Source organism: Macaca mulatta, chromosome 13 (genome assembly GCF_049350105.2).
Source record: "Macaca mulatta isolate MMU2019108-1 chromosome 13, T2T-MMU8v2.0, whole genome shotgun sequence".
NCBI lineage: Eukaryota > Metazoa > Chordata > Mammalia > Primates > Cercopithecidae > Macaca > Macaca mulatta.
The window spans coordinates 121570792-121597215 of NC_133418.1; the positions used below are offsets into that span (position 1 = coordinate 121570792).

At 50.1% G+C, this 26424-nt stretch overlaps 2 protein-coding genes across 6 annotated transcripts in view; one reads left to right on the forward strand and one right to left on the reverse strand.

The window, feature by feature from the left end:
* Positions 1 to 26424, forward strand: part of EIPR1 (EARP complex and GARP complex interacting protein 1) — a 608423-nt gene that overhangs the window by 508798 nt on the left and 73201 nt on the right. The window lies entirely within an intron of this gene.
* LOC144333925 (uncharacterized) lies at positions 17899 to 19138 on the reverse strand. The gene has a single exon (XM_077960195.1). It carries the CDS (start codon positions 19004 to 19006, stop codon positions 18395 to 18397), a length of 612 nt encoding a protein of 203 aa, XP_077816321.1. The 5' UTR covers positions 19007 to 19138; the 3' UTR covers positions 17899 to 18394.

A 26424-nucleotide genomic window follows, 5' to 3' on the forward strand; every position in this document is an offset into this window, starting at 1 on the left:
GATGACTTGAATATGTTCCCTACTCAAGACAAATGGATGCAGATTGAATTTAAAACCACTTTTTTCAAGAGGTGTGCTTTGTATTTATATGAAACTATCTTATAAATTATGACTTTTTTGATACAATTTTGATCTATATCATAATGCATTTAACAACTAGCCATCTCTCTTAGACTCCTTTTGAAAGCAGATAGTTTTGAGTTCCAAGTGTTCAGCACCCAGCATAGTCTAAAACATGGATTCGGGTACACGGCAGGACCGTGTGTGCAGCCTGATACATGGATTCGGGTACATGGCAGAACTGTGTGTGCGGCCTGTTACGTGGTTTCGGGTACACAGCAGAACTGTGTGTGCAGCCCACTATGTGGATTCGGGTGCACGGCAGAACTGTGTGTGCGGCCCGTTACGTGGTTTCGGGTACACAGCAGAACTGTGTGTGCACCCCACTATGTGGATTTGGGTGCACGGCAGAATTGTGTGTGCGGCCCGTTACGTGGTTTCAGGTACACAGCAGAACTGTGTGTGCAGCCCACTATGTGGATTCGGGTGCACGGCAGAACCGTGTGTGCGGCCTGATACATGGATTGGGGTACACGGTAGAACCGTGTACTCTTCATATAGGATGATAGCCCACTCTGCACTGATGTATGTCCTAATTACAACAGAATTGAATTCTTGACCTCCAGTTGTGTGTGTTGTGATACTGGGTGTATCTGTAGCTTCATTCTGGGTGTTCTTGCCCTGACCCCCGGGCATCGCTGCTGCCGTGACCCCCGGGCATCGCTGCTGCCGTGGGGCTGACATCCAGCCTCGCATCTGAGGTATGTTCCTCGGGGTGTCCTCATCGATGCCAGCGGTGGGGGAATCTCTTAGGGACTTGGGCAGAAGCCAGATTAGACCCAGTTTACTTCCTCATCAGAAAACGGAGGGCTGGCCCGTGGAATGTGACGAGTCCATCCCACTCTGGCCTCTTTCTCTCAGTCCCGGCCTGGAGCACCAGGAGATAAAGCAGATTTTCTGTGTTCCTGTCGCGTTGCTCGGGCTGCGACAGAAGCACTGTCTGTGTGTGCTGACACGTGCAATCTGATGGCAGTTAGTGCTGGTTGATTCGCGAAAGGCCCAGATGACCGACGGTCCATGTCGTGGGACCCATCCTGTCACAGCGAGTGTGCTCAGCCCCACTGAAGTGGTCAGGCGCGGCTGCCTGTGCAGTGAGGAGAACGTGGTCCCTCGCTGCCACATCCCCGCCACCTGCCCCTAGCACCCTCCTCCTTGGAGAGCCATGGCGTCCCCTAAATTCATGGCCGGATGAATTCTACGGATGGCCAAGTGGCAAGATCGTTACAAAGACTGAGCCTGTGTTTTTTAAGGAAAAATCTGTAAATAGGTACAAGCTACAGCTGGTTGCTGCCGCCACTTCTTCAGGGAGATTTTTCTCTTGATTGTGGCTTAGGTTCCTGGGAACCTTTGACTCTCCCAATTCCAATCCTTCTTCGTCCAACCCGCTGTCACATTTTAGTGGTAAAATACCATCTTGAAAAAGGACTCTTCCTTTTGTGTTCTTTTGCATTTAAAAGGTGTTATGCGTCTCATAATCTTTTGTGTACTTCATATAACATGTGGTAATTACGCATCCACCACCCTTCATTGTGCATCTTCTTCTGCTCCAGGCAGCATTCTAGGCCTGGGGGCTGTATCCGGGTGAGCGAGACGAGCCACTCTCTTGTGCCAGGCACTGCCCTGTACACTGGGCCTGTAGCATCCACCAGCCACACACCTTGCCCTTGTAACCTGCAGGCTTGACGGGGGACAGACAATGCTAAGTACAAAAGAAAATGTGCAACTTGTGCAATGGGATAAAGGAGAAACAAGTGGCTGGGAAGGAGATGCCAGCCGGGTCTTAGCCAGGAGCCATGGCAGGACCCATCAGAGGGCATCGTGTGGTCCTGTGAGCGACCGTGGCAGCTGGAACTGGGGCACTCACCCTGGAGGCCATGACAAAGGACACAGTGGTCATGATGAGAGGCACGGATCAAGGTGGGGCCAGTATCTTGTGTCCTGAGCAAGTGTGTAGTGCTGATGCTGCCTGTTGAGATGGGAAGCCCCGGGAAGGATGAGACTGGGGAGCCACTGGCATTCAGGTTTGGACACTAAGTGTTAATTGCATATCATGCGTCTATGCGTCTGCTGAAGCTGGTGCCTCTGGGAGCCTGTGTCGGGGAGGTGAGCGTGGGAGATGTGAATTGGGTGCTGTTGGCACACTCTATGGGATTCAAAGCCCTGGGGCTGATTTTAGACTCAGTGCACATAGGGAGACAGGATCACGGATGGGTCTGGGCATGCCTCGTTTACAAGCCGGGAGGGAGACTGAGGGAGCCAGCACAGAAGCGGAAGCTCGGGAGGCTGGTGTAGAGTGGGGAGCAGGGCATGGCTCCCAGGGTCCCAGGGTCCCTCAGTTCGGTTTTGGGTCTGCCATTGCCCTTCTCCCACAGAGGACGAGACTGTTCCTTCTGTCATTTTTGGAGGCATTCGAGATCCGACAACATACTCTGGGTCCCTGGGTCACACGCACCATCCTCTGGACAGAGAGAAAGAAAACCCTGAGCTCGGCATTCTTTGTTTTAAAACCACAATTTAGAGGATCACCCAGAGAGAAGAGAGTGACAGCGAAATGATTGAGAAGAAAGAGACAGGAAGAGCGAGCCCTGAGAGGTCCAGGAAGCAGGCGGCAAAGAGGTTTGCCAATTAATATGGAAACGAATCCTCCCTTGTCTCCCCTCTCCCCTGAAACCGGTGGGGAGATATTAATAGAGCAGTTCTGTTGCCAGGAAGAAAGCAAATGGGCAATTAAAACTCCAGAAAGCTGAGCAGTGCGTGTGCGCCATGGATTTGAAAGCCTGCATTTTAATTGCGGGAGATGCAGCCGTGCAGGCACTTGGAGGCTGTGTGCAGGGTGGGGCTCCACTGGGGGCCTGTGGCTGCCTGGGGGGCCAGGGCTGCTGGGACCTGTGTTCGTTGCCAAGGCCACCACCCGGCCCTCCTGCCCTCCCATGCAGGAATGGCTGGTGCACCAGAATCTGGTTTCATCCCCATTCCCCTGTGTCATGGCCGCTGCGTGCGCGCGTCTGTCCTCTGTCCCAGGCTGTGCGCCATCTGATGCTGCCACGTCTGACGGGGCCCGCTGAGCAGTGTTTCCTGGGCTTGGTGGAAGGTCAGGCTTGTCTCGGGATCCTCACGTTTGGCGAAGTCCAGAGGTGGACACCCGAGGAACGGGGAGGGCTGTTGCTTAGCAACAGATTCCAGCCGCATCTACCCTGTAAGGGCCACGGTGACTCCCTGGTTTTGTCCCTGACGGTGCTTTTCTTCCTGGCTTGGGTTCCTACATCATTAATAACTGTCGTTCACTCTGCCACCAGTCAGAGAAGCAAAAGAACTTTCTGGACACCCCAGCAGCCCCAGCCACACGACACTCATGTTCAGCTGTAACGTGGTATTTCACGTCACCTCCTTGTTTGCCCTGTGGTCACTTTTGAAGAACTTGCATAGTTTCAATGACAATGTCCTAAACTGCTAGAGTCCCAAAACTTGCTTTGGGTTCAGTGTTTGGATTTCTTTCTCGTCTTGAGGTACGAGGGTGGCCTGCGTTTTGGAAGACCTCCAGGCTAGCAGAGGGGCAGGGGTTGGAAAAAGCACACCTGCTTCCAGAACAGCATCTGAAGGGTGGCAGGACAAGCATGTGCCGAGGTCCCAGGTGGCGGCGGGAGACTGTGACCCTGCCCCACCCGCTGCTCCCACCCGCCGCAACGCCACTCCGTCAGGACGTACCCCGTGACAACCTTACCTACAGCAGACTTGGGCTGCAGGGAGGAGAGGGAACCGTGTGAGGGGCCACGAAGAGCTCTCATGGCACTTACCCCTTGGTGCAAGCAGCCTACTCCTTACTCAGTACTTCTGCACACGACCTCGGACCTTCCACCGCCCAGGTCCGTAGGGGCTAGAGCGTGGTGAATGAGCTTTCTGGAGCATGGTGAGTGAGCTTTCTAGAGCATAGTGAATGAGCTTTCTGGAGCATCGTGAACAACCTTTCTGGAGCATGGTGAAAAAACTTTCTAGAGCGCGGTGAACGAGCTTTCTGGAGCGTGGTGAACGAGCTTTCTTGAGCATGGTGAACAACTTTTCTAGAGTGTGGTCAACGAGCCTGGTGCTGCAGCTGGGTCTAGGTATGATCTGCTCCCCACCGCCCCCTCTGCCAGCCGGCACTCTGGTGTGTTCTTGGATGGTGGCTTCAACTCTCCGAGCCTTGGTTTCCTTGTCTATATGTGAAATTGATAGCTCCGCCTCTTGGAGCTGCTGGAGGATGGACTCGGCACGTGGGGATGCAGGGGCTGGCTTGTTCCTCTGGGGCATTGGTGCCTGTGCTCTGCCAGCCGCTGTCTCAGGTGCTCTGTGGGGCGCTCTGGACTGTGAGATCCCTGCTCCCCCGGAGCACACCGCCTATGACATGTGACATGTGCTTCTGAAAACGCTTCCAGAGTCACCAAGGTAGACGCAGCCGAGCCTGATGCCTCAGCCTTTCCCTGTCACGGACACCAAGTGTCCCTCACCCCTCGGTCCTCCCATGTCCCCAGGATATGCCTGGTAGAATGGTCCCCACCCCTGGGGGTCCTCGGCACTGCTCCTTCTGGGCCCACTCCTGGGGCTTCCTGGAATCTGGCACTTGACACCTGGAGTTGAATGGAGGCCATGTCATGGCAGCACATTTTACACAGGAACGGTGTGTGCATGCATCATGCACAGGCAGACACAGTGACAGCAGTTGGGTCACCCTGGGTTTGTAAATGAGGCCAACCTATTTGTTTTTATTAGCATAAAAACAACCTTTTGTGCTGCCTGTGAGTTCTGAGGGTGGGGATTCAGGCAGGGGTAGCAGTTGTGGCTTGTGTCTGCTCCACGTGCCCGGGGGCTTAGCTGGAAAAAGCTGGAGTCCTGGGAAGGTTTGTTCACTCCCAGTTGCTGCAAGTAGCGTTGGCTCTCGGCTAGGAAGATGGAGCCACAGCTGGAACACCTATAGGCGGCTGCCCCGTGTCCTCAGGGCAGGGCACTGCTTCCAAGGTGAGGGTCCCAGAGACAGTTGGCGACTTCTGCTCCGTGCGAGGGTCCCGGAGACAGTCGGTGGCTTCTGCTCCGTGCGAGGGTCCTGGAGACAGTCGGTGGCTTCTGCTCCGTGCGAGGGTCCTGGAGACAGTCGGTGGCTTCTGCTCCGTGTGTTAGTAACTCTTGTGCAGCGTCAGAAGCTTTGCCTCCGCGTGGTCAGCAGAGCTTTCTTTGGACTCCAACACTTTAATTCTTACGGAGCAAGCAAAAAAGAAAACAAGCAAACTCTTGTTTTGAAGCTAGAAGTGCTCAGTCCCCAACACTTGGTATTTAATTGACCCTGAGCCTTAACAGAAGCAGAGGCCGTGGGACCGTGGCCGTGGGGCCGTGGCCGTGGGACTGTGGCCGTGGGGCCATGGCCGGCGCTCGCTCGCTGCAGCTGGGCAGGCGGTGGGTGCTGCTGCTCCTGTTCACCACAGCCGGGGCCTGGGGGTGGGGGTGGGGTGGGGGCGCTGACTCTGTTTCCTGGCCCCCATTCTGACCCCAGCCCTGACTTTGAGGTTTGCTCCAGGGTGTGCTCGGAGCCTGCTTCTCCCCTGCTCTGTCCCAGGTCCTTCCTCCTGGACTGGGGGTCTCTGGTTTGTGTGGAGACAGAGGCAGTGAGGGCCGCAGGTTCGCTGACCTCGGGGGACTGTCCGGCCTGCCCCGAGACGGAGCGTGAAGCCGTCTTTCATGAGGACATTTTCCGTGGTGATTTGACGTGTCCCTGTGTATTTAACCAGTTCTCCGTTGGTGACCACTGGCTTTCAATATCTTGCCCTTGTACAACACTATTGAAAATCCATACCTACGCGTCTGTTCTTTCTGGGGGAGAATTGCTGGGTCATGTGGTTCTGACGCCCGCTTTCCCTTCTCAGGGCGACCTCACCGGGACCTACCCCAGGCCGTCTGCACTCTCTCCTCCCACAGCCACCTTCTCTTCCTCTGACTCTGCTGCTGGCGGCCCCCCTTTCCCAACTATGCGCTCCTTCCTGCCACAAGCGGAAAGGCAGGATAATGACACGGGGAAATGGACTGGGAGTTGGGCAGACCTGAGTTGGAATCCTGGCTCCATTGGAGTTGCTATGTCCTGAGAAGTGAACTGCTCTCTGCCCCCGACGTTTCTCATCAACAGAATGGAAATAACAGCTGCTTCATGGAGTGAGATTAGGTTGGCTAAAGAATGCAAAGTGCTGGCACGTAATAGAAATTGAGTACATTTTGGTTCTGTTTCCCTTTCCGCACCACTGTCCATGGTCTGCACACAGCTCAGGACCTGGCCTCCGGCCCTGTCTCCATGCTGCCTGGCTTACGTGCAGCCATGGCTCAGCCTTCTGTGCCTGTGGGCTCTCCCATTTGTGCACTGTCTGCTTCCTGGCCTGTGTCTTGGGGAGACAACCTGGGGCCTCTGTAGCGCTCCCTTGTATTTCCTCAGGTGGTTTTCCCTTTTCCTTTTTCTTTCTTTTTCTTTTTATTTTTTTGAGATGTAGTCTTGCTCTGTCTCCCAGGCTGGAGTGCAATGGCGCAATCTTGGCTCACTGCAACCTCTGCCTTCTGAGTTTGAGTGATTCTCCTGCCTCAGTCTCCTCTGAGTAGCTGGGATTTACAGGCAGCCGCCACCATGCCTGGCTAATTTTTGTATTTTAGTAGAGACGGGATTTCACCACGTTGGCCAGGCTGGTCTCGAACTCCTGACCTCAAATGATCCTCCTTCCTTTGGCCTCCCAAAGTGCTGGGATTACAGGTGTGAGCCTCTGTGCCCAGCAGGTTTCCCTTGTCTTTTCTCTCCCTCTTTAATTAGTGGTGCTCACTGGTGTCTGGCCCTCCTGCCCTTCTGGGCGTCCTTTGCAGCTGGGGGAAGGCATGGCGAGTTTTGGCCAGTGTGCCTGGAACGTGGCACGTCACTTCTGGGTGTGAGCTCCTGAGTCCTCTTGTGCCATTGCAGGCAATGCTGAGGCAGCAGCTTCCAACTCCGCATGGGTTGCAGAGTGAGGAGATAGGAGTGGCCTGGCCACCTGCCAGGAGGGGTGGCCGGGGCGGGAGCTGGGCCTGGTTGTTCAGAGCCCCTTGGGTGCCTCCATGTTTGTTGGCGCAGTGTCACTTGGCTGCTCGGACCAGTGCGCTGTGCTGCTGGTATAGGGAAGGAGGCCAGCCTGGCGTGGTGGTGCTGAGAGGCGCATCTGCTGTGTGGACCCTCTTAGGATGCCCCTGCCCAGGAGAGCCTCATCACTGTGATGGCAGTGGGAGCTGAGGGGTGGGGCATCTGGCCTTCCCCTGATTCCTCAAAGTGGCAAGGACTGGGACATTTCTTCTCCAAATGAGGACTGCAAAAATGGGGAAGACTAAATTGGGTTGGGGGGCATTGGAAGTGGAATAAATAAGTGAAACAAAGCCGAGTTTGCATTCCGTAAAAGGACAGATCACCCCTAGGTATGCAGGGCGACTCCACTGCTCTGCGGCTGACAGGCATTGTCTAAAAATAGTGAGAGCACCTCCTCGAAGCTAATTCTTTCCTCCTACGCTGTGCATTTTGTTTGGGTGGTGAGAGTGGCATAGTCATTAATAAGGCAGCAAGGCAAGCCCATTTGTCAGTGGGAAGAGCGGGGCCTCTGGACCTGCTCCTTGTTCCTGGAGCACGGAGAGCACTAATGGGCACCCGCCGGGCACAGCCCCTGCAGCGTCGAGGTTCGGCCAGCACGGCGACAGGCGCCGGCCTGGTGCAGACTCGGGAGCGCACACTTCAGTGGCTGTTCCCTGGGCAACGGAGTCGCCGCCGCCAGCTGGCTCTGCCCCCAGAGCCCATCAAAGCACACACCCTGCCAGGAGCCGGCGCAGCAGCCCGTACGGCCATCTGTAGGCACCGATGTCGGCACGTTGGCAGTTGGGTTTCAAGGTTAAACACGAGGGAATGAACGGGAGACTAACTAGACAGAGACCGTAATCTGGGTATGTTTAGTATGCACCAGGTGGGAGGGAGTGGAGAGGGAGCGCAGGAAAGGAAGCGCCGGGCTCACTGAAGCCTGTGGGGCTGTGTTTTTTGTTTGCTCCACACGGAAGGCTGGAAAGAGATTTCATCACTTGGTCTGAGGGTAAAAGCATGTTCCGTCCAGGGCAGCTGCTAGCCATGTCCACAGAGCTGTCCGTCTTCAGGCCTCTGTGCAAGCTGCACGGAGGGGCAGTGCCCCCACCAGATGGAGGCCCGGGGCTGCTGATGGCTGCCGACATGAACCCAGCGGGGAGCTGACTTGGCTCTCCTGTTGGCTGGTTTGTCCTAGAATTTTCATAAACTTATTTATTTGATCTTTGCAGGGATTCCCCCTTCACGTGATGGCTGCACCAACTGGCTCTCATCAGTGAACTTTTTTGTAGCATTGAATATAAATTTCTCATTTCCACATACCCAGTGTCCCTTTTAAAGCATCCTGGCATTTGAACTTGGTATTTCCACCTAACACTCAGTTCCATTCATGTGAGCCCCTCCAGTGCTTAAAAAGGGTCACTACCAGCCGGGCACGGTGGCTCACGCCTGTAATCCCAGCACTTTGGGAGGCCGAGGCAGGCAGGTCACGAGGTCAGGAGATCGAGACCATCCTGGCCAACACGGTGAAACCCCGTCTCTACTAAAAAAATACCAAAAAATTAGCCGGGCGCGGTGGCGGGCGCCTGTAGTCCCAGCTACTCGGGAGGCTGAGGCAGGAGAATGGCGTGAACCCGGGAGGCGGAGCTTGCAGTGAGCCGAGATCGCGCCACTGCACTCCAGCCCGGGCAACAGAGAGAGACTCCGTCTCAAAAAAAGAGAAAAAAAAAAGAAAAAAAAAGAAAAAAAAAAGGGTCTCTACCATCCTGCAGAAACTTTGGTTTTAATCTCTCATTTTTTAAAAAACTATTTTTTGTTTCTGTTTTTCCTCTCTGATCTATCTATAGGAATTTGAAATAAACACAGTTACATTTGAAAAGATATGGAAAATTCAAATAATGTATTTCAGAATCAAGTTTCAACATAAAATTTTAATTTGGGATGGTTGGACGGGTAAAAATAAGAATATTCAGCATTCCCCGTTGTCATGTAATTAATGTCAATGCTGTTTTCGCCTTGACCGTCTGAAGGGAGCTGGTTAGGACCTACTGAGCCCTTCCAGGCCCGTGTTCCTGTGTACGTGGGTGTTGCTCATGAGTGTCGTGTGATAATAGTGACTTTCTGGAGCCGCTGACTACATTTCCAGATTTTCCCTCAATTTTTTCCTCTCACCACTCCAATCGCTCTCTTCTCTGTGCCTTTTTCCATCATTTTGCTTTGCTTTACCTTTTCATGAAACAGATGTCAGTATTCCCAGGCGCCTAATCCCTGGATCTGTTTACCTTTCATAATGAAGACTTCCGTCTTTCGAGAAGTGCTCGCTAACTCGCCCTACGTTCTCGGGAAACGTGCACTCTCGCTGGATTTCTATAAACAAATCTCCAGCCTTCCTGGAGGGACGCCGAGAAGCAGGGCAGGTCCCGGCCACCACAACCAGAGGGCACTTTTGGGCCCAGAAGAGAAATCTGACTTCCCTGATTTTCAAGTTGTTGAGCGGATGTTTGTATTCACTCAACAGTGGGAGCCAGACCTTGAGTACAGAAAGACGAGGGAGTGTGGCATCCATTCCAGCCATGAAGGCAAGGACAGGGTGCTGTGCCCAGGGAACATGGCTTTATGTGGGATGGGGGTGGGTATGGTGCTTGGGTTCGCCCGGAGGACCACGTAGAGACAGCACCCCAAGCTGGAGGCCGGGACAGAGGATGAGACACCAGAAGGAGGGAGATCAAGGGGAAGAAGAGTGTCCAGCAGTGGCAGCCGCACAGGCGGCACCTGGAAATGACCACAGGAGGAGGCGCGGGTGGCACCGGCTCCTCGTGCTAAGACCTCCAACCTGGGCGGGCAGCTTCTCATGTCCTGGGTCTGAGAGAAGCTGCCTCTCCTTGAGTGCCCTGGAAGGCACAGCTTTCAGTGTGGCACTGGCCATGTCCCCCTGGGTGCCACCACCTCTAGGAGCCACATCGTGGAAGCCATACCAGTGACCTGTCATGGAAGTGAAGGAAAGAGTTTCCCCTGAACAAAACAGTCTGCTGATGTTAAAATCAGAACGGATACTGGCAGCTGACTTAGATAAGGCAACCTCATTTGCTCGCAGCCTTGAGCCCTTCCCGTCTGCAGGCGTGGTCAGGGTTGTGAGCAAGTTGGCCAGAGCCCCTCTTCCCCTGGAGCAGGTTAGATTCAAGTTGGGGGAGACAAGCAGGGAGGCAGGGCCAGTCTGCCCAGGGCCCCTCACCTGCAGCCCACCCTGTTCTTCATGCCAGGGTGTGGCTCATGTGTGAAGCCTGAGATGCCGCCTCGAGGCACCTGGAGGATGGGAACGAGGCTGGGCGAGGAGTTGGGAGACCAGGTCCGAGTTCCTAGGCCGGGCGAGGCATTGGGAGACCGGGTCCGAGTTCCTCTGTGTTTGTGAGGGAGCGTGGAGCCTCCTTGAGGTATTGTTGACTTGTCTGTAACTGTGGGTAACCACCAAGGTGCTTTGCAACCTGTGAGGCTCCGGACTCAGGTGTAAAGGGGCTACTCAGAGCAGTCAGTGTGGAAGGAAGAATGTTTTGGAATTACTGCTGCATCCCCCTTTTCCCTCAGTTAAAGAATCAGAAAGGCATAAACCGCAACGCATCCCTTTCCTCTTCTAAGGTGATTACAAGAAAATGGTTAACCAGAATGGGCTCCATAGAAATCATACAAATACATAAAAGTAGAAAGATAAATAGTAACATTTATTTTTCTTTTCTCTGTCCTTACAAAAAGCTACTTGCAAAACTGCAGCTGATAGACTCCAGGCTGCGCTATGGTGACTAGTAAGAGGATGAGGTCCTGTGCCTTCTTTTTAGCCCGAGACATGGATATAAGTGAGAGGTGTTTGATTGCAGTGAGTCGTATGGCGTGTGACGGAACGCAGCTAAACTCCCCAGGTTGTGTATAACATCGCATCCCGGTGCCGGTTCCCCTCACAGCTCTGTGCATCGGGTCAGAAGCAGCCTCCTGCAGTCGCACAGATGAGCAGGCTGCTGTCCCGACCCTTGTGCCTGGGCGTTCACCATTCCACACCTTCTTTAAACTCACTTCTGTTGAGTGTCTACCTTATCTCCTGGGCTTTGTGATATGTGCATTCATTTCCACCTCATTTAATATTTTAAAAATCCCCAGAAGAGAAGCATTGATATCTGTCTACATTTTGCAGTTAGGGAGACTGAGGCTTAGGGACTGTAAGCAACACCTTGCCCAGGATCCCAGCCGGCAGGCCACAAGCAGGGACTGCGACCTTGCCTGGTGTGATGTCCATTTGGCCCTGCATCCCTGTATCCCACGCTCCCTCGCTGGGCTCAAGGTGACAGACTATTCCCACCTCTTCCCAGTATTTACTGACAAATACGTTTTTACAGATAAATTGATTGAATATTTTTATAAGAGAGCATTTTTGATATTTCAGTCTGGGAAAAAATATTGGAAACCTAAATACATCAGTCAGAAAATCATCAGATTTCCAAAGAATGAAGGGATGAAGATTTTTTGGAGTGAGGGGTGTTAATGAATTTCTGACATGATCGGTTGCCAGGTGTATAATGCTGATTTTTAAAAACTGCCTCCTAAGGTGCTACGTGCCACCTTTCCTTTACCAAATGCTGGCAAATCCACACTTTCCTGCTTTAGTGAGAACACGGGTGGCGAGCCACCGTCCGGAAAGCAGTTTGATGTCGAGCAGACGTCACTGTTTCCTTCCGTAGGTATAAAAAAAAGACTTGATGTAGTCAGAGCACAGGTGAACTCACGTATCAACCAAGGTTTCTGCTGTCTGCCAGACTGCTTCTGTTGGCTGGAGGTGAGGCTGATGGGCTGGTGGGAGGTGGGGCGGTGCCCCCCGTGACTCCTCCCTGCACAGGGGCAGCCGTCGTGGGGCTTATGGGGGTGCTGGGCAGACATGGCCTTCCGTCTGCTTCATCTTCCGGGCCTGCCTGAATCCTGTATGTAGTTGGGTTTGGAGGCGGGCCGACCTCACTGATGATCTGGGGCCCTGAAGCAGACTCAGCTGGAGGGGAAGACCCCTCCCCTTACAGAAATGGCCACAAGTGGAGCCTCCAGTAGTGCAGGCCAGGCCAGGCCAGGCCGACCTCAGGGGTCGGAAGTCGTGAGGAATGATGAGGCTGAGCTGAGCCTGGCTGCTTCCCAACCTGCTCCTGCCAGGATGCTGTAGGGACTGGGGAGGACGGGGCTTGGATTAAGGAGAGATGGTGCCCCGGGCAGAGCAGCTCTGCACGGAGGGAGGGCATTCTGTCAGAGAGCTGGCAGGCCACAGGTGAAAGGCAGGTTCCCCTGGCTTCTGCAGAGAAGTGGTAGCTTGGAGGAGGCAACATGGGGCCCATGGTCCAAGGGCAGGGCATGTGGGCAGCGGCACCAGCCGCAGCCTGTGTGTGGTGTGGATGGCAGCAGCCGATGGGGCAGGATGCGGGCATGCAGGTGGCCTCTGCCATGTACCTGCATCTCCCCGTCCTCTCGTTTCCATCTCAGACTCCCCTGGGCCTCTGGGGCCTGTGCCTCGTACCTGGAGTCCCCACAGACAGACTGAGGGAGCCTGGGGACAGTGGTGGGACCAGGTGAAGTTCAACCACAGGTGCAGACCCTCCTGTTCCCAGGGATGATTAGGGAGGGAAGTTCCCTAGTGAGAGGAGCAGAGGGTGGGTTGCGGCCCTGAAATGGGAGCACTGGTGCAGCCCTGACTGGCTTGTGCCGCCTCATTCCATCAATGGCTGGAGAACACAGGCACGGGCCGAGGAAGTGCCGCCCAAGGGCTGGAGTCCACCGTGAAACATGCCTTCTCTTGTAGCTCCCTTCTGTCCCCACCGCAGCCTGAGAGATGCACAGACGGGGCAGCAGCGTTCACAGCAGTCAGGGCCCTGAGCCGAGGCTGCGCAGCAAGTAAAAGGAGGGCGGGGTGAGATGCGGCCGACTGCAGGCAGCGCCCATCGGGGACCCCACTCGTGCCCCGGGCTCCTCAGAGTAGCAGGTGGGCGTTACTCAGCCTACTCAGGTGGTTCTCACTTAATTAACAAGAAAAGGAACCCAGTGAACACCTGGGGGAGTAGTCCCCGGGGCCTGGGCTGTTACCAGGATAAGTGAGTTCATATTTGTGAAGCACGTAGGTGAAGACCACAAAGGCAGGGCGAGGTAAATGTTGGCAGAATGGTCTCGCCACCCATCACCTGGTAAGGTTTTGAAGCTGTTCATCTTTGATATGGGGTCAAGGCATTTCTGCGGACCTGAGTATCCCGCATGTAAATCACCCTTCTTATGTAAATTATTCCCAGCAATGTCCTCTACAGTTTCCAGCTGTAGTTTCAATGCACTGGATGGAGAACAGAAGACACGTGTGGAGCCGTGTGAGTGGAGAGGCTCCTAGATTTCTGTGGTTTCTCCCCCAACGTCGCACTTTGTTTTGCCTGCATCTAAATGGGCAGGGTTTTTAATAATGTGTTTTTACTGAGACTTCCTAACACATTCAACTTAGTTTTCCTGGTACCTTCTCTTTCTTTTACGTTTTTAATTAGAGTATTGGATTACACAGTACCCGTAACTGACAAACACGTTTGCTCCCTGGTGACTCCTCTCGTGGTTTAAGGTATTACTCAAAATATAAAGTGTAAATTTAGACATTTCAGTAAATTAATCTATCATCATAGGTGTTTGCGTTTTAACCTAATCATATGGATGCTATTATTTTTAATATTACTCATGCTTAGAGTTGTGTTCCTTGTTAAAACAACCAGAACTTAGAGAAAACTGTGAACTCAGTGCACATGCACTGAAAACGCCATCCGCTGATCAGTTATGTCTGCAGATCTAGAGGAAACCTTTCCAGAGCATCCCAGCATAATTCTAGGGATGCGGAAGAGCAGCCATATTTACACTTTTTCAAAACCAGTTGACATGGAGGTAGTGGACAGTGAGCCGGCCACAGCCTGAGACCAAGTGGCACATGGGCCCCTGTGCTCCCAAACCAGCAGGAAGACACATAGCTTTGTGTGGAGGCCCAAGGGTGCTGGGTGCAGCAGGAAAGAGCAAGGTGACTGGACTCCTGACCCTGTTAGAAGAGCAATCTTGCAGAAAGACTGCAGCTAAACTGGATGTAGTCCATCTCTTACATGGTATAAGAAAACATTATAAAAGCAGTATTTTTCAAGAAAGGAAATTTCAGAACTGTGGATAAAAGTATTTGTTCAACGTAGGCTCCCACATCATCCCTTCTCTGTCTGTAGATGAATATTTATGCATCAGAATAGCTAATTATGTTACCAATAAATCATCAAAGAGTGATTTTTAAAAGTTTTTGATATAGCATTTGCAACAGCAAAGAAGTAAACAGTCCACTTTAGATTGATTTTCGCCCTAAATGGTAATTTCTAAAAATCGAGTACACTTATCTCGACAATCTTTCTGTGTTTCATAGCAATGCCTATGAAATTGAATGGTTTCTTCACTTTAATGCGGTCCTTTCGTTGTCTACCCTACTGTTTTGTAAGTTTTTAAAATACTTACTTGCTTAAGGTCATTAGTACAGTGGATGCAATAGAGTAGAAAAATACAATCGACTTTGAGTCCGAAGCCTTGAGTTCTATTTTTGCTCTGCCGTTAGCACTTGTGGGACCTGAGGCAAGTTACTTAGCTGTCATGGTAGCAATTTTCTCCCGTGACCTCTATAATAATCTTCCTGAGTGTATAGTCTTTGGCAGCTAGATCATTTAACTTAGCAGTGTTTACACTGTAGGCTTTCAGCACATCTTCAATTCTGCCTTTTCACGTTTAGCCATTGTTTACTGCCTCTCACAAGGGTGTGTTATTGTGAAGATGCAACTTTTTCCTAATCTTTCATTCTCTCTTGGTGGTTTTTAGAAATTCTGATATTGATGTGGAGTCTCTTTTCCATAAAAGGGGAACATCAGTTAAAAAAGAAATATGATTGTTTAAGACTAATTCTTTGAAATATATTAAGATTTTCAATGGTCTATTGTATGGGTTAATTTTTATGTTTCATTTGAGAAAAAAAATTGTGTTGTGTTTGATTCTTTTATAATCTTGCTATTTTAAATTTTTTCTAACTGGTTCTATCAGTTATTGAAAGATTTAAAGTCTCCCACTATGATATTGGATTCCTCTATTTTTATTTGTTCTGTCAATTTTTGCTTTATATGTTTTTTGTGTAATTTTATTTAGGGCATACAAGTTTAGAATTTTTTTTTTGTTTTTCTGAACCTTTGTATTATTAAGTGGTGACCTTTGCTTCTTTTTCTCAGATCTATTTTGGCAGATATCAACATGGCTAAATCAGTTTCTTTTGTTGCTTGATGTGACATTTTCTGTTCTTTGCCTTCCTGTGTCATTAAGTTTTAGGGATATGCCTTATAAACAATGTTTGCTGATTTTAAAAAAATTCAGTCTAACAATCTCCAGCCGATGTCCATTATAGTTACTGTGAATACTGATCTACTTCTAATAATTCTTGTCATCTTTCTTTATACTTTTCTTTGGTACTACTTTCCTTCATCTCACTTTATGCTGTTTTGGGGGGTTTTGGTCATTTCTTGTTCTCTTGAGTGATTGTAAATCTTGTTTTTGCTCCATTTCTCTTCCTCTATTGTTTTAGAAGTTATATGCTCTTTTTCTACTCATACCATGTTGTTATTCTTGTTATTCATATTTAACAGAAATCTGAAATTAATTATTCAGTATTTCTCTATTCCAACAATATGAAAACCTTTTAAATCTATTTTAATCCCCCTTCTATCTTAGATATTTTGTTGGCCAGTATTTTAATTTTACCTTTGGGTATTTTTATTAACCTCAAAAGTAAATATTAGTATTATCATTAATGTCACACATATTTAGATGTTTTCTAGATTTTTGCCACTTATTTCTCTTAACTTTTTTTTTTATTTTTAAACTTCGAATTTGAGACCTTTCTTCTGGGATCGCTTTATTTTCCAAGTATGTCCTCAGAAGTTTCCTTAGTGAGGCTTTTGGAGGTAAATTCTCATGGTTTTAAAAATATTTTATTTTATTTTATTTACACCCCAAGTAGGATCTCATGGCTTGATTTACCTTAACATGCCTTTATTTTTGAGTAGCCGACTGAGCAGCTCTGGCCTGACGCATGTTGTTGTGTGCTGTCTCTGGATTCCTTTGTTGCCCTTGGGAAGTCAGCTGCCCAACTGTTGAAAGCACTGGAAACCCGTAACATTCTGTGTTTGTCTTTGGTGTTCTGCGTTTTTGCTACAGTGTGTCCAGGAGTGGATATATTTTTAATTATGGTTCTTGGAGATAGTTGTGCTTCCTGAGTCTGAGAATTTGTTTATTGATACCGTGCCTGCTGTCTTCTGTTTTTCGTGTGCACCCCACTTAAGGGTACGGCGAACCCTCTCAGCCTTTCTCCCACATTCCCATGCCACAGTCTCTGCTGCGTCCTGGGTTCTTTCTTCACATCTTTATTCCAAATGATTAATTCTCACCACTTATTTCCAATCTGTTAAATTGCCAACCGAGACTTTCATTTCAACAGTCATAATTTTTACTTTTAGACACTTTATTTAATTTTTTTAGGAAGATTCTTGGTAAATTGTGATAAGTCTTTTGTTGCCTGCTCATAACCCAGCTTTTATTTCTTTGAACATTGCGATTCTAGTATCTGAAGTCATTGGAATGCTAATTTGCTCTGTTCTCTGGGCCTGCCCTCATTCAGGCCACTGTCTTCATGGGTTTGTCCTGGGTCACAGGCTCCTATCAGGCTGCTCTAAGTCTGTGGGGCCTCCAAGGGGCTGGCCTGTGGGTGCGTTCCTCCAGAGATGATTCTCATTTGTTTCAGAAAATGTCCAGGGTGGCCCAAAACCTAGGACTTCTTTAAGTTAGATTCTTGGCTTAGGATTTCGTGGACCACACCAGTAAATTCAAACTCAGACTTTTGTAAGGATCAACGCAGTTTTCAGGTTCTCAGCGTAGACTCTATTTTTTTATAAGAGCCATAGCGGAGATAAACAAGTGTTTTTTGTTTTTGACATTTTTCTATGCATGCCAGCTGGAGAATAATGTTTTCTAGCTCATTCCTGTAATGAGGATGTGGGTTTTAAGGAGCCTGGCTTTTTGCAGAGGTCCTAGTATCCCCTCTTTACCTTTTGTGGACCAAAAGCTTACTCTCCTGTTCCGTGTGTGGCCTTCAGGTTCCCAACAGAGGCCAAGGTTGAAGGGTAACCATGGTTTATCATTTTGTTTTCAACAACAGCTTTACTGTTTGCTCTCAGTCATATTCTTCACTTCCCTGAAAGCATAGCTATGCCTTTAAAAATATATCTAAGTATTTTAGAGAGCCAGGTTTTTTTGTTTTTTGTTTTTGTTTTTTTCAGAATTAGCTGTATTGCTAGAATCCAAAGTCCTAGAGTCTATTGATACATGAAAGAGAATGTGAACAAAGATACTGTAAGGTAAAATAATCCTAAACCTTTACTTCCGTCCCTGGGCTTCCCATAACAATATCACACTGCCTGGTAGCTGTTTTCACCTAGATAGCTCTGACATCTCAAAAGCAGCACAGTCTAAACTGTGTTCTCTGAATTACTCATGTCAGTGGATGATGTCGCCAGTGGTGTAGAGTCTAGGAGACTTTGTCAGTCAGGGTCAAGAAACCACCCTAGATACAGGCGCACCTCATCTTATTGCACTGGGCTTTATTGTGCTTCTCAGACATTGTATCTTTTGCAAACTGAAGGTTTGTGGCAACCCTGTGTCCATCAAGTCTATTGCCCCATTTTTTCAATTACACGTGCCAACTTTCAACAGCACGTCCCACCCTGTGGCACATTTTGGTAATCTCACAATATTTCACCTTTTTTCATCATTGTTGTATCTGTTGTGATGCTCTGTGGTCAGTGGTCTTTGATGTTCCTATTGTAATTGTTTGGGGGCTCCACGAGCCGTGCCCATGTAAGATGGCGAAGTGAATCTGTGTGTGTTCTGAGTGCTCCATCAACCGGCAGTTTCCCATGTCTCTCCTTTTCCTCAGGCCTCTCTATACCCTGAGAACGATGATATTGAAGTCAGGCCAATTAATAACCCTATAGTGGCCTCTAAGTGTTCAATGAAAGGAACATCTCTCACTTTAAATCAAAAGCTAGAAGTGATTAAGCTTAGTGAGGAAGCCAAGCCTCAGCCAAAAGCTGAGGTAGACCAAAATCTGGGCCTTGCACACCAATTGGCCAAGTTGTGAATGCAAAGGGAAAGTTCTTGAAGGAAATTAAAAGTGCTGCTCCACTGAACACACAAATGATAAGAAAGCCAAACAGCCTTACTGCTGATAATGGAGAAAGTTTCAGTGGTCTGGACAGACGATCCAAACATGCACAACATTCTTTTAAGCCAAAGCCTAATCCAGAGCAAGACCCCAACTCTCTTTATTCCGTGAAGGCTAAGAGGAGTGAGAAAGCTGCAGAAGAAAAGTTGGGAGCTAGCAGAGGTTGGTTCCTGAGGTTGGAGGAAAGAAGGCATCTCCACAGCATAGGAGTGCAAAGTGGAGCAGCAAGTTCTCCCGAAGATCTGCCTAAGATCAGTGATGAAGGGGGAACACGTCAGAACACTAAACAACAGATATTCAGTGTCAGTGAAATGCCTTATATTCGAAGAGTATAAGCCATCCAGGACTTTCATAGCAAAAGAGAAGTCAAAGCTTGGCTTCAAAGCTTTAATGGACAGGCTGACTCTCTCATTAGGGGCTAAATGGAGTTGTTGACTTTTAAGTTGAAGCCAATGCTCATTTACCATTCTGAAAAAACCTAGGCCTCTCAAGAATGATGCTACATCTACTCTGCCTATTCTCTATAAATGGAACAACAAAGCCTGGATGACAGCACATCTGTTCATAGCATGGTTTAGTGAATATTTTCAGCCCCCTCTTGACACCTACTGCTCAGGGACAGATTCTTTTGGAAATTACTGTCCATTGGCAATGCACCTCGTCACCCAAGAGCTCTGAAGGGGTGGTACCAAGAGCCAAATGTTGTTTTCATGCCTGCTAGCACAGGATTCATTTTGTAGCCCATGGATCAAGGAATAATTTCAACTTTCAAGTCTTATTATTTAAGAAATACATGTCTTAAGGCTGTTGTTGCCACTGCCAGTGATTCCTCTGATGGGTCTTGGCATAGTAAATTGAAAACCTAGAAAGGATTCACCATTCTAGATGCCATTAAGAACATTTGTGATTCCCAGGAGGTGGTCAAAATACTGACATCAATAGGAAGTTAATGGGGGAAGTTGACTCTGGCTCTTGTGGACGAGTTTGAGGGGTTCAAGACTTCCATGGAGAAAGTCACGGCAGTTGTGGTAGAAATAGCAAGAGAACTAGAATTAGAAGTGGAGCCTGAAGTTGGGACTGAATTGCTACAATCTCACCGTCAAACTCGAATGAATGAGGAGGTGCTTCTCAAGGATGAGCAAAGCAAGTGGTTTCTTGAGATGGAATCTACTCCTGGTGGAGACGCCGTGAACACTGTTGAAATGATAACATAGGATTTAGAATATTACGTAAGCCAGGTTGATAAAGCAGTGTTAGGGTTTGAAAGGACTGACTCCAATTTTGAAAGAAGTTCTACTGTGCATAAAGTGCTGTCCAATAGCATCACGTGCTGGAGAAATCTTTCATGAAAGGAAGAGTCAATAGATGCAGAAAACTTCATTTTGGTCTGAGAAACTGCCATTGCCACTCCATCCTTCAGTAGCTGCCACCTGATCAGTCAGCTGCCATCAACACTGAGGCAAAACCCTCCACCAGCAAAAAGATGACAATTCCCTGAAGGGTCAGGTGATTGTTAGTGTTCTCTAGTAATAAAGTATTTTAAAATCAAGGTATTCCCAATAGCTTTTTAGACCATAATGTTTTTGGACACTTACTCGACTGCATTATAGTGTCAGTGTAACTTTTACATGCACTGGGAAACCAAAAAATTCATGTGACTCTCTTTTTGCCATATTAATGTTATCGTGGTGGTCTAGAACCAAACCTGTAATAAGTGTGCCTGTGTTCCAGAAAGCGGGGATTTCATCCAGGGAGGAAACACAGATCTTAGTTACCATGGGAAGCAGCTGCCACCCCCGCATGGAGACGCAAAAGGAAAAGGTAATAAACCTGGAGCTTAGAGGAGGTGCCCCGCAGAGCACACACTGGCACACGCCGACACACACCAGGCCCTCTGCAGGAGCATTGGCATCCGCAGAGCAGGTCTTCTGAGAGCCTCTTTGGAGCTGAGACCCTGCGGCGAGCATCCATGTGGGCACAGATGGGCTTGCACCCTGCTCAGCCTGAGCCCCGACATCCCCTCTTGTTTCGTCCCCGCTCTGTGCTTTCCAAGTCCTTGTTATAAGGGCAAAATGGAGGCTACAGCCTCTAAATCAATACAGACTCATATCTCTGCCCATCTGGACAATGTGGACAGCCAAGTGTCCTGCTCAGAATTTTGCCTCCTGGTATGATTTCTCTTTACCAGTTGTCGTCAGAGACACTTCTTCAGGGAGCACTTCCCATTGCTGCAGCTCATGAGGCCGCGCTGTGTGCAAGCCAAGGGTCGGTGCTCCCGAGCTGAGGGCTGGTGCTCCTCTTCATTCGCGGTGCTGGGGAGCTTCCCAGGAGAACAGAGGCAATGCAGCGACGCCAAGGCAGAGGGAGCTGCTACCCGTAGTTATGCCACCTGCCTGTGCCTCAGGACCTGCTTGAACACAATTTTGTTTGGACGAAGTGAGATTTCCACGCAGTGACTGAGTGCGATGACTGAGTGTGATGATTGAGTGTGATGATTGAGTGTGATGACTGAGTGCGATGACTGAGTGTGATGATTGAGTGCGATGACTGAATGCGATGACTGAGTGCGATGACTGAGTGCGATGACTGAGTGCGATGATTGAGTGTGATGATTGAGTGCGATGATTGAGTGTGATGATTGAGTGTGATGATTGAGTGCGATGATTGAGTGCGATGATTGAGTGTGATGATTGAGTGCGATGATTGAGTGCGATGATTGAGTGTGATGATTGAGTGCGATGATTGAGTGCGATGATTGAGTGTGATGATTGAGTGCGATGATTGAGTGCGATGACTGAGTGCGATGACTGAGTGTGATGACTGAGTGTGATGACTGAGTGCGATGATTGAGTGTGATGATTGAGTGTGATGATTGAGTGTGATGACTGAGTGCGATGACTGAGTGTGATGACTGAGTGTGATGACTGCGATGACTGAGTGTGATGATTGAGTGTGATGACTGAGTGCGATGACTGAGTGTGATGACTGAGTGTGACTGCTGCTTCTGCCTGCGCTTAGGGCTTGATGTCAGACCACACGCGTTTTGTGGTGTGCAGTGCTCAGTGTACAGCATGCCCACATGATGGAGTGGGTAGGGAAGCCAGGAGCTGTGTCCGGACAGGAGAGAAGTTACATGCAGAAGGGACACTGCTCGCCTCCCACGCCTCACTGGCTGGCCTGTGATTCTCCCACGGGCCCCCCAGAGGCCCCACACAGCATGCTTGTTCACCCCGACACGGGGTGCCAGTGGCCATGCAGGTCTTCACAGCCCGCCATATGACAGAGGTAGGCTTTATGTCATATGTTACCTCCCAGATTCAAAAAGCCCCACCAAAGTCGGCCTCGTGGTGGTGAAGATGCCCCCATCTGCTCCACATCACCAGACCTTGAGACCTCCCTAAGCCAAGGGGAGCCGGCTTACTTCCCACCTGTGTGCACCTGTGTTGTTCAGGCATCTGAGGTGCCCGATGCTTCCTGGTCAACAGACCCCAAGCGCATGCTGTCCTCAGTGTGCTTTCTGTCCTGTGATTGAGGTCTTTGTGGATGAGGTCAGGCTGTATTGGTCTGGGCAGGAAGTGGAAACAGCAGGTTAAACAGGGAAGTTTAGTATAAAGAAGCGCTAAGTGTGGTAGAAGAGTCACAGGCGTCAGGTATTAAGAAACTCCCTCAGGTCACCCCGGACGGAGCAAGAGCAACTCAGGAAGGAAGATCTTGGCGGGGCGCAAACCTCAGCCCACCGTGCAGCAGAGGTGGCTGCTCTGGCCAGGCTGGAGCTGGTCCACAGTCGCTGGATTGGCAGGAGGCTGTCCTCTGGATTGCAGGTGGGGAGTAGGTGGTCACAGCTGACAGCATGCTGTGCCGAGGGTGTGGGAACCCTCTGGGCTGTAGGCAGGGTACAGATAGGCCCCATGGGTGCCTTCAGAGGGAACCAGGACACTGGCATGGGCTCCAGGCCTCCCGGAGCTGGTGTGGGCAGGAAGTCTTGGGGGGCCAGTCTCTGGATTGAGAGGCTCATGGAAAGGCTATCACTGGACTGAGGTGACGGGGTCACAGAAGGACCAAGGGCCCAGTGTTGGGGCCACGCTTCCCTGCACACACTCACAACCACTCCAGGACTGTGGCGTGGAAGGCCCTGCCTCCTGCAGTCTCCCTCCAGGGCCTTTGGCTGAGAACAGGGCGCATCTCCAAGGAGAGCAGCCGAACAGTCTGTGCTACACAAGGCATGGTCTGCAGGGCGCCTACAGCACCTGAGGCGGCAAGTGGGTCACTGGCACAGGTGGATGGAGCCAGCCAATTTCTTCCTTAAAGGGCCAGAGAGTAAATATTTTAGGCTTTGTAGGCCATTCGGTCTCTGTCTTATATTCTCCTCTGTGTCCTTTGATGTCTTTAAAAATGCAGAACCACTCTTAGCTCACGGGGTGCAGGCCAGATGTGCCTGATGGGTACAGCATGTTGGCCCCAGGCCTGAGTCTTGATGTAGGTCTGCAGCAGGACGTGAACAGGTACTGCTGGCCTTGCCAGGTGACAGCGAATGGCTTCCGGTGGCCCTTCACATTGGTGGTGTAGACCAAATTGCTAGATCAATCTTTGCATCAGAAGCCAGGGCCTGCATTCTTGTGTAGACGTGCTCTGTGACAGCAGCGTATCTGAAATGGCCGTGTTGGGGTTGCCCACCTGATTAAGTTTACGATCATGCACTGTCATTCTCCGAGAACCCTCTGCCGCTACGCAGGCCAAACAGCTGGGTTTGGTGGGGTGTGGTCAACGGCAGCACCCGGCATCTTTCCCAACCTCCATGGTGGTCCTAACTCTCCATCCCACCAACACTGCAGTGCTGCTTTCGGTGGACTATTTTCATGGGTGAGGGAATGTCCCGGGGCGTCCCTCTGGTCCTTCCTGTCATCACTGGCTCTGTAGCCATGGAGTGGGTGCTGTGTGGTCGTCCTGCCAATGCCAGGTCCGTCTATTCCAACGCACATGCAGGGATTGGAGAAATAACCGCAGGTTGGATACACTGACCCCACTGGGTTCTCTGAGGTGGACTTGGGCCACAACCTCCAGGTCTCTGCTTGGGGCCGTAGACCCTGTGATGTGTTGGGTCCAGCAGGACTGGCATTGATTCAGGGTCTGGGGTAGTTCCCTCTCCCCATGGTCAGCTCTCCTATAAAATAGCCATGGGTCCTTCCCCAAGGGGACCTGGGTTCCCCTAAACCGAGGGGCCATAGGCCTGTGAGCTGGCTTAGGTGAAGAGCTGAGAGAGGCCGCGCCTCTGCACTGTGGTCATCAGGCCAGCTTTCTGTCTCTGCCCTGAGCCTTTCTGGCATGTGGAGTTGGGGCTGAGCAGCCTGCCTGTCTTTTTCTCCCTTGGCCTCTGCCGCAGCTCCATCTGGTCTAGACTGCTCTGATTGGCATCTCATGCCTGCGCCCACTGTATCTCTGGAGCTCACGGCCGGCGAGCCCCTGACACCCCCACTTCTCAACACCCTCTTCCTGTTGGGGCAGCAGCCTGTTGTGATGCTGGCACCACCTCCTGCTGCCTCCTGGCCAGCAGAGCTTGTCAGAGGCGCGGGTGCCCCTCACGAATGCCTGGAGGATAAGAGACCTGATGTCATCCTTATCTTGCTCATCAGCCTTGCCGCCTTCTGCAGTCGGTCTCTGCCCCTGCACGCTCAGGAGCTGCAATCTGTACATGGTGCCATCCCTAAGGCGTTTAAAAGGCCATCGAGGAAGATATTTTTAGGCCCAGATTTTCAGGCATCCTGTCGTGCACCCCGAGGCATACCTGCATCAGGTGAGCGCCCAGTGAGGCTGTCGTTTGTCCTCATCCCTCCTGCTCAGCTCCTACCAGACTCAGAGATGGCTGCAGGCTCTAAAAATAGCCCCATCTTAATGTACTGCTTGTGCAGCCTGGAAGCCTCCTCCTCCTCCAGCTGGGGATCAGATTAAGTCCCCCAGGCAGGGCATTGTTCACCCTTTAGCCGGCCTGACTGGAGCTACTATTCATGCTCACAAAGGCTCTAATCTCCTTTGAATTCCTGTAAGCCTTTTGCCTGGTAATCCCTTCCAGCAGGCAGCACAGGCGGTCACGAATATGCCTCCATCCCTTCATTTTGCCCTGATTATCTCTTTATCTCTTTAAGGGTCTTTAGCTTTTGTGTTAACATGTAAAAAGTAGGTAGTGGCATCAAATTGGCTTTAAAGACACAACTTGGAATTTTCTCTTTCAAAGCAGGGGGCTGTTATGGGAGTCAGGAGGCTCCATTCATTCTGGACATCAGTGCTAATGAGCCGTTTGAACTTGGAAAATCAGTGGCTTCACTGGGCCTCAGTTTCCTCATTTGTGAAATGAGGGGGCTGTGTTCATTCAGCATGATATCGGCGTTCCCTTCCAGCCCAGGTATCCTGTGGTTCTCTGACTTCTGTCGGCACAGACGTGGTGTCTGTGGGCAGTGCTGCTGTGGTTTGTGCCATAGGCCTGGTTTTATGTGGCAGCCTTAAGCCCTGCCCTCTGCTGGCTCCTAGTCATTGTGATGCTAATTCGGCACAGGAAGTTACATTTTCAGGACCCCAGTTCAGGAGTGTGTGAAAAACACAGATGAAAGACGAAATGCCTCCCTGCTTGTTACAGCGTTTTCCTTCTAAAGATCAGGTTTTGCTTCTTAAAAGCTCCTTCGTTTCTGTGATGGCTGCTGGATGTGTGTTGAACACTCTTGGGATCCAACAGCTACAGAAATCCTCCGAGTTTCAGAGCCGATGAGTGTGTCTCCATGGGTGCTTCTTCCTTAGTGCTGTTTACCTTCCATTTCATCTGCCTCTGAGGATATGGAGAGTTTCTGGAGGTACGAATGCCTACCGTATTTCCTGAACCCCAAGCACACTCCTTATTCAGCAACGTGCGCAGCTCTGTTCATTTCTTTGGGTGGCAATGCCAGAGACACCTGCTGTCTGCACACACCTCTAATGTTCTCTGATCTTCCTCAGGGTGATTTCTGGTGTTCACATTCTTTACTAAGGCATTTTGAACTCATCTTGTACCCACCAGATTTTCAGACTAAATTCTAGAAGGGCAATTTTATAATCTTTTGGAAAATCTAAGTACATTTTTCATACACTAGAAATTTCATTAATTTTATTTTCCTTTTATTTACCAATTTTTAGAAAAATGCATTGAGGCCAGGTACGGTGGCTCAAGCCTGTAATCCCAGCACTTTGGGAGGCCGAGGTGGGTGGATCACGAGGTCAGGAGTTCGAGACCAGCCTGACCAACATGGAGAAACCCCGTCTCTACTAAAAATACAAAAATAAGCTGGGCGTGGTGGTGGCGCCTGTAATCCCAGCTACTCAGGAGGCTGAGGCAGGAGAGTTGCTTGAACCCAGGAGGCGGAGGTTGCAGTGAGCCGAGATGGCGGCACTGCGCTCCAGCCTGGGCGACAGAGTGAGACTCCATCTCAAAAAAAAAAAAAAAAAAAAAAGAAGAAAAGTGCGTTGGTTCCGTAGTGTTTTGCAAAGGAACGGGGTGAGGTTGTCTTCGTGTGTCACATGACCTTGCACGTGGCTAACACCGTTGATGCTTCCACCCACTGCAATTCCCTTTTTTGATCTGTCCTGCCCCAAGGAAGCCTCCTGTGGCCGCTGCTTTTGACACTTCCCTAGCAGTGCTGGGAGCTTCCTTATTTGCCAGACACAGGAAAGCCTTTATTTATCCAGTTCTTCTGGGGCATGGCAAGCTGAAGATGATTAGGACATTCATTACAATATGGAAGCAGCTTGGGTATGCATCAAGGCTAATAAGCCGGATGAACGGATAAAGAAACATGATACAAATAGAGCACTGCTCAGCCCTAAGAAGGAAGGAAATCCTGCCATTTGCAGCAACATGGATGAA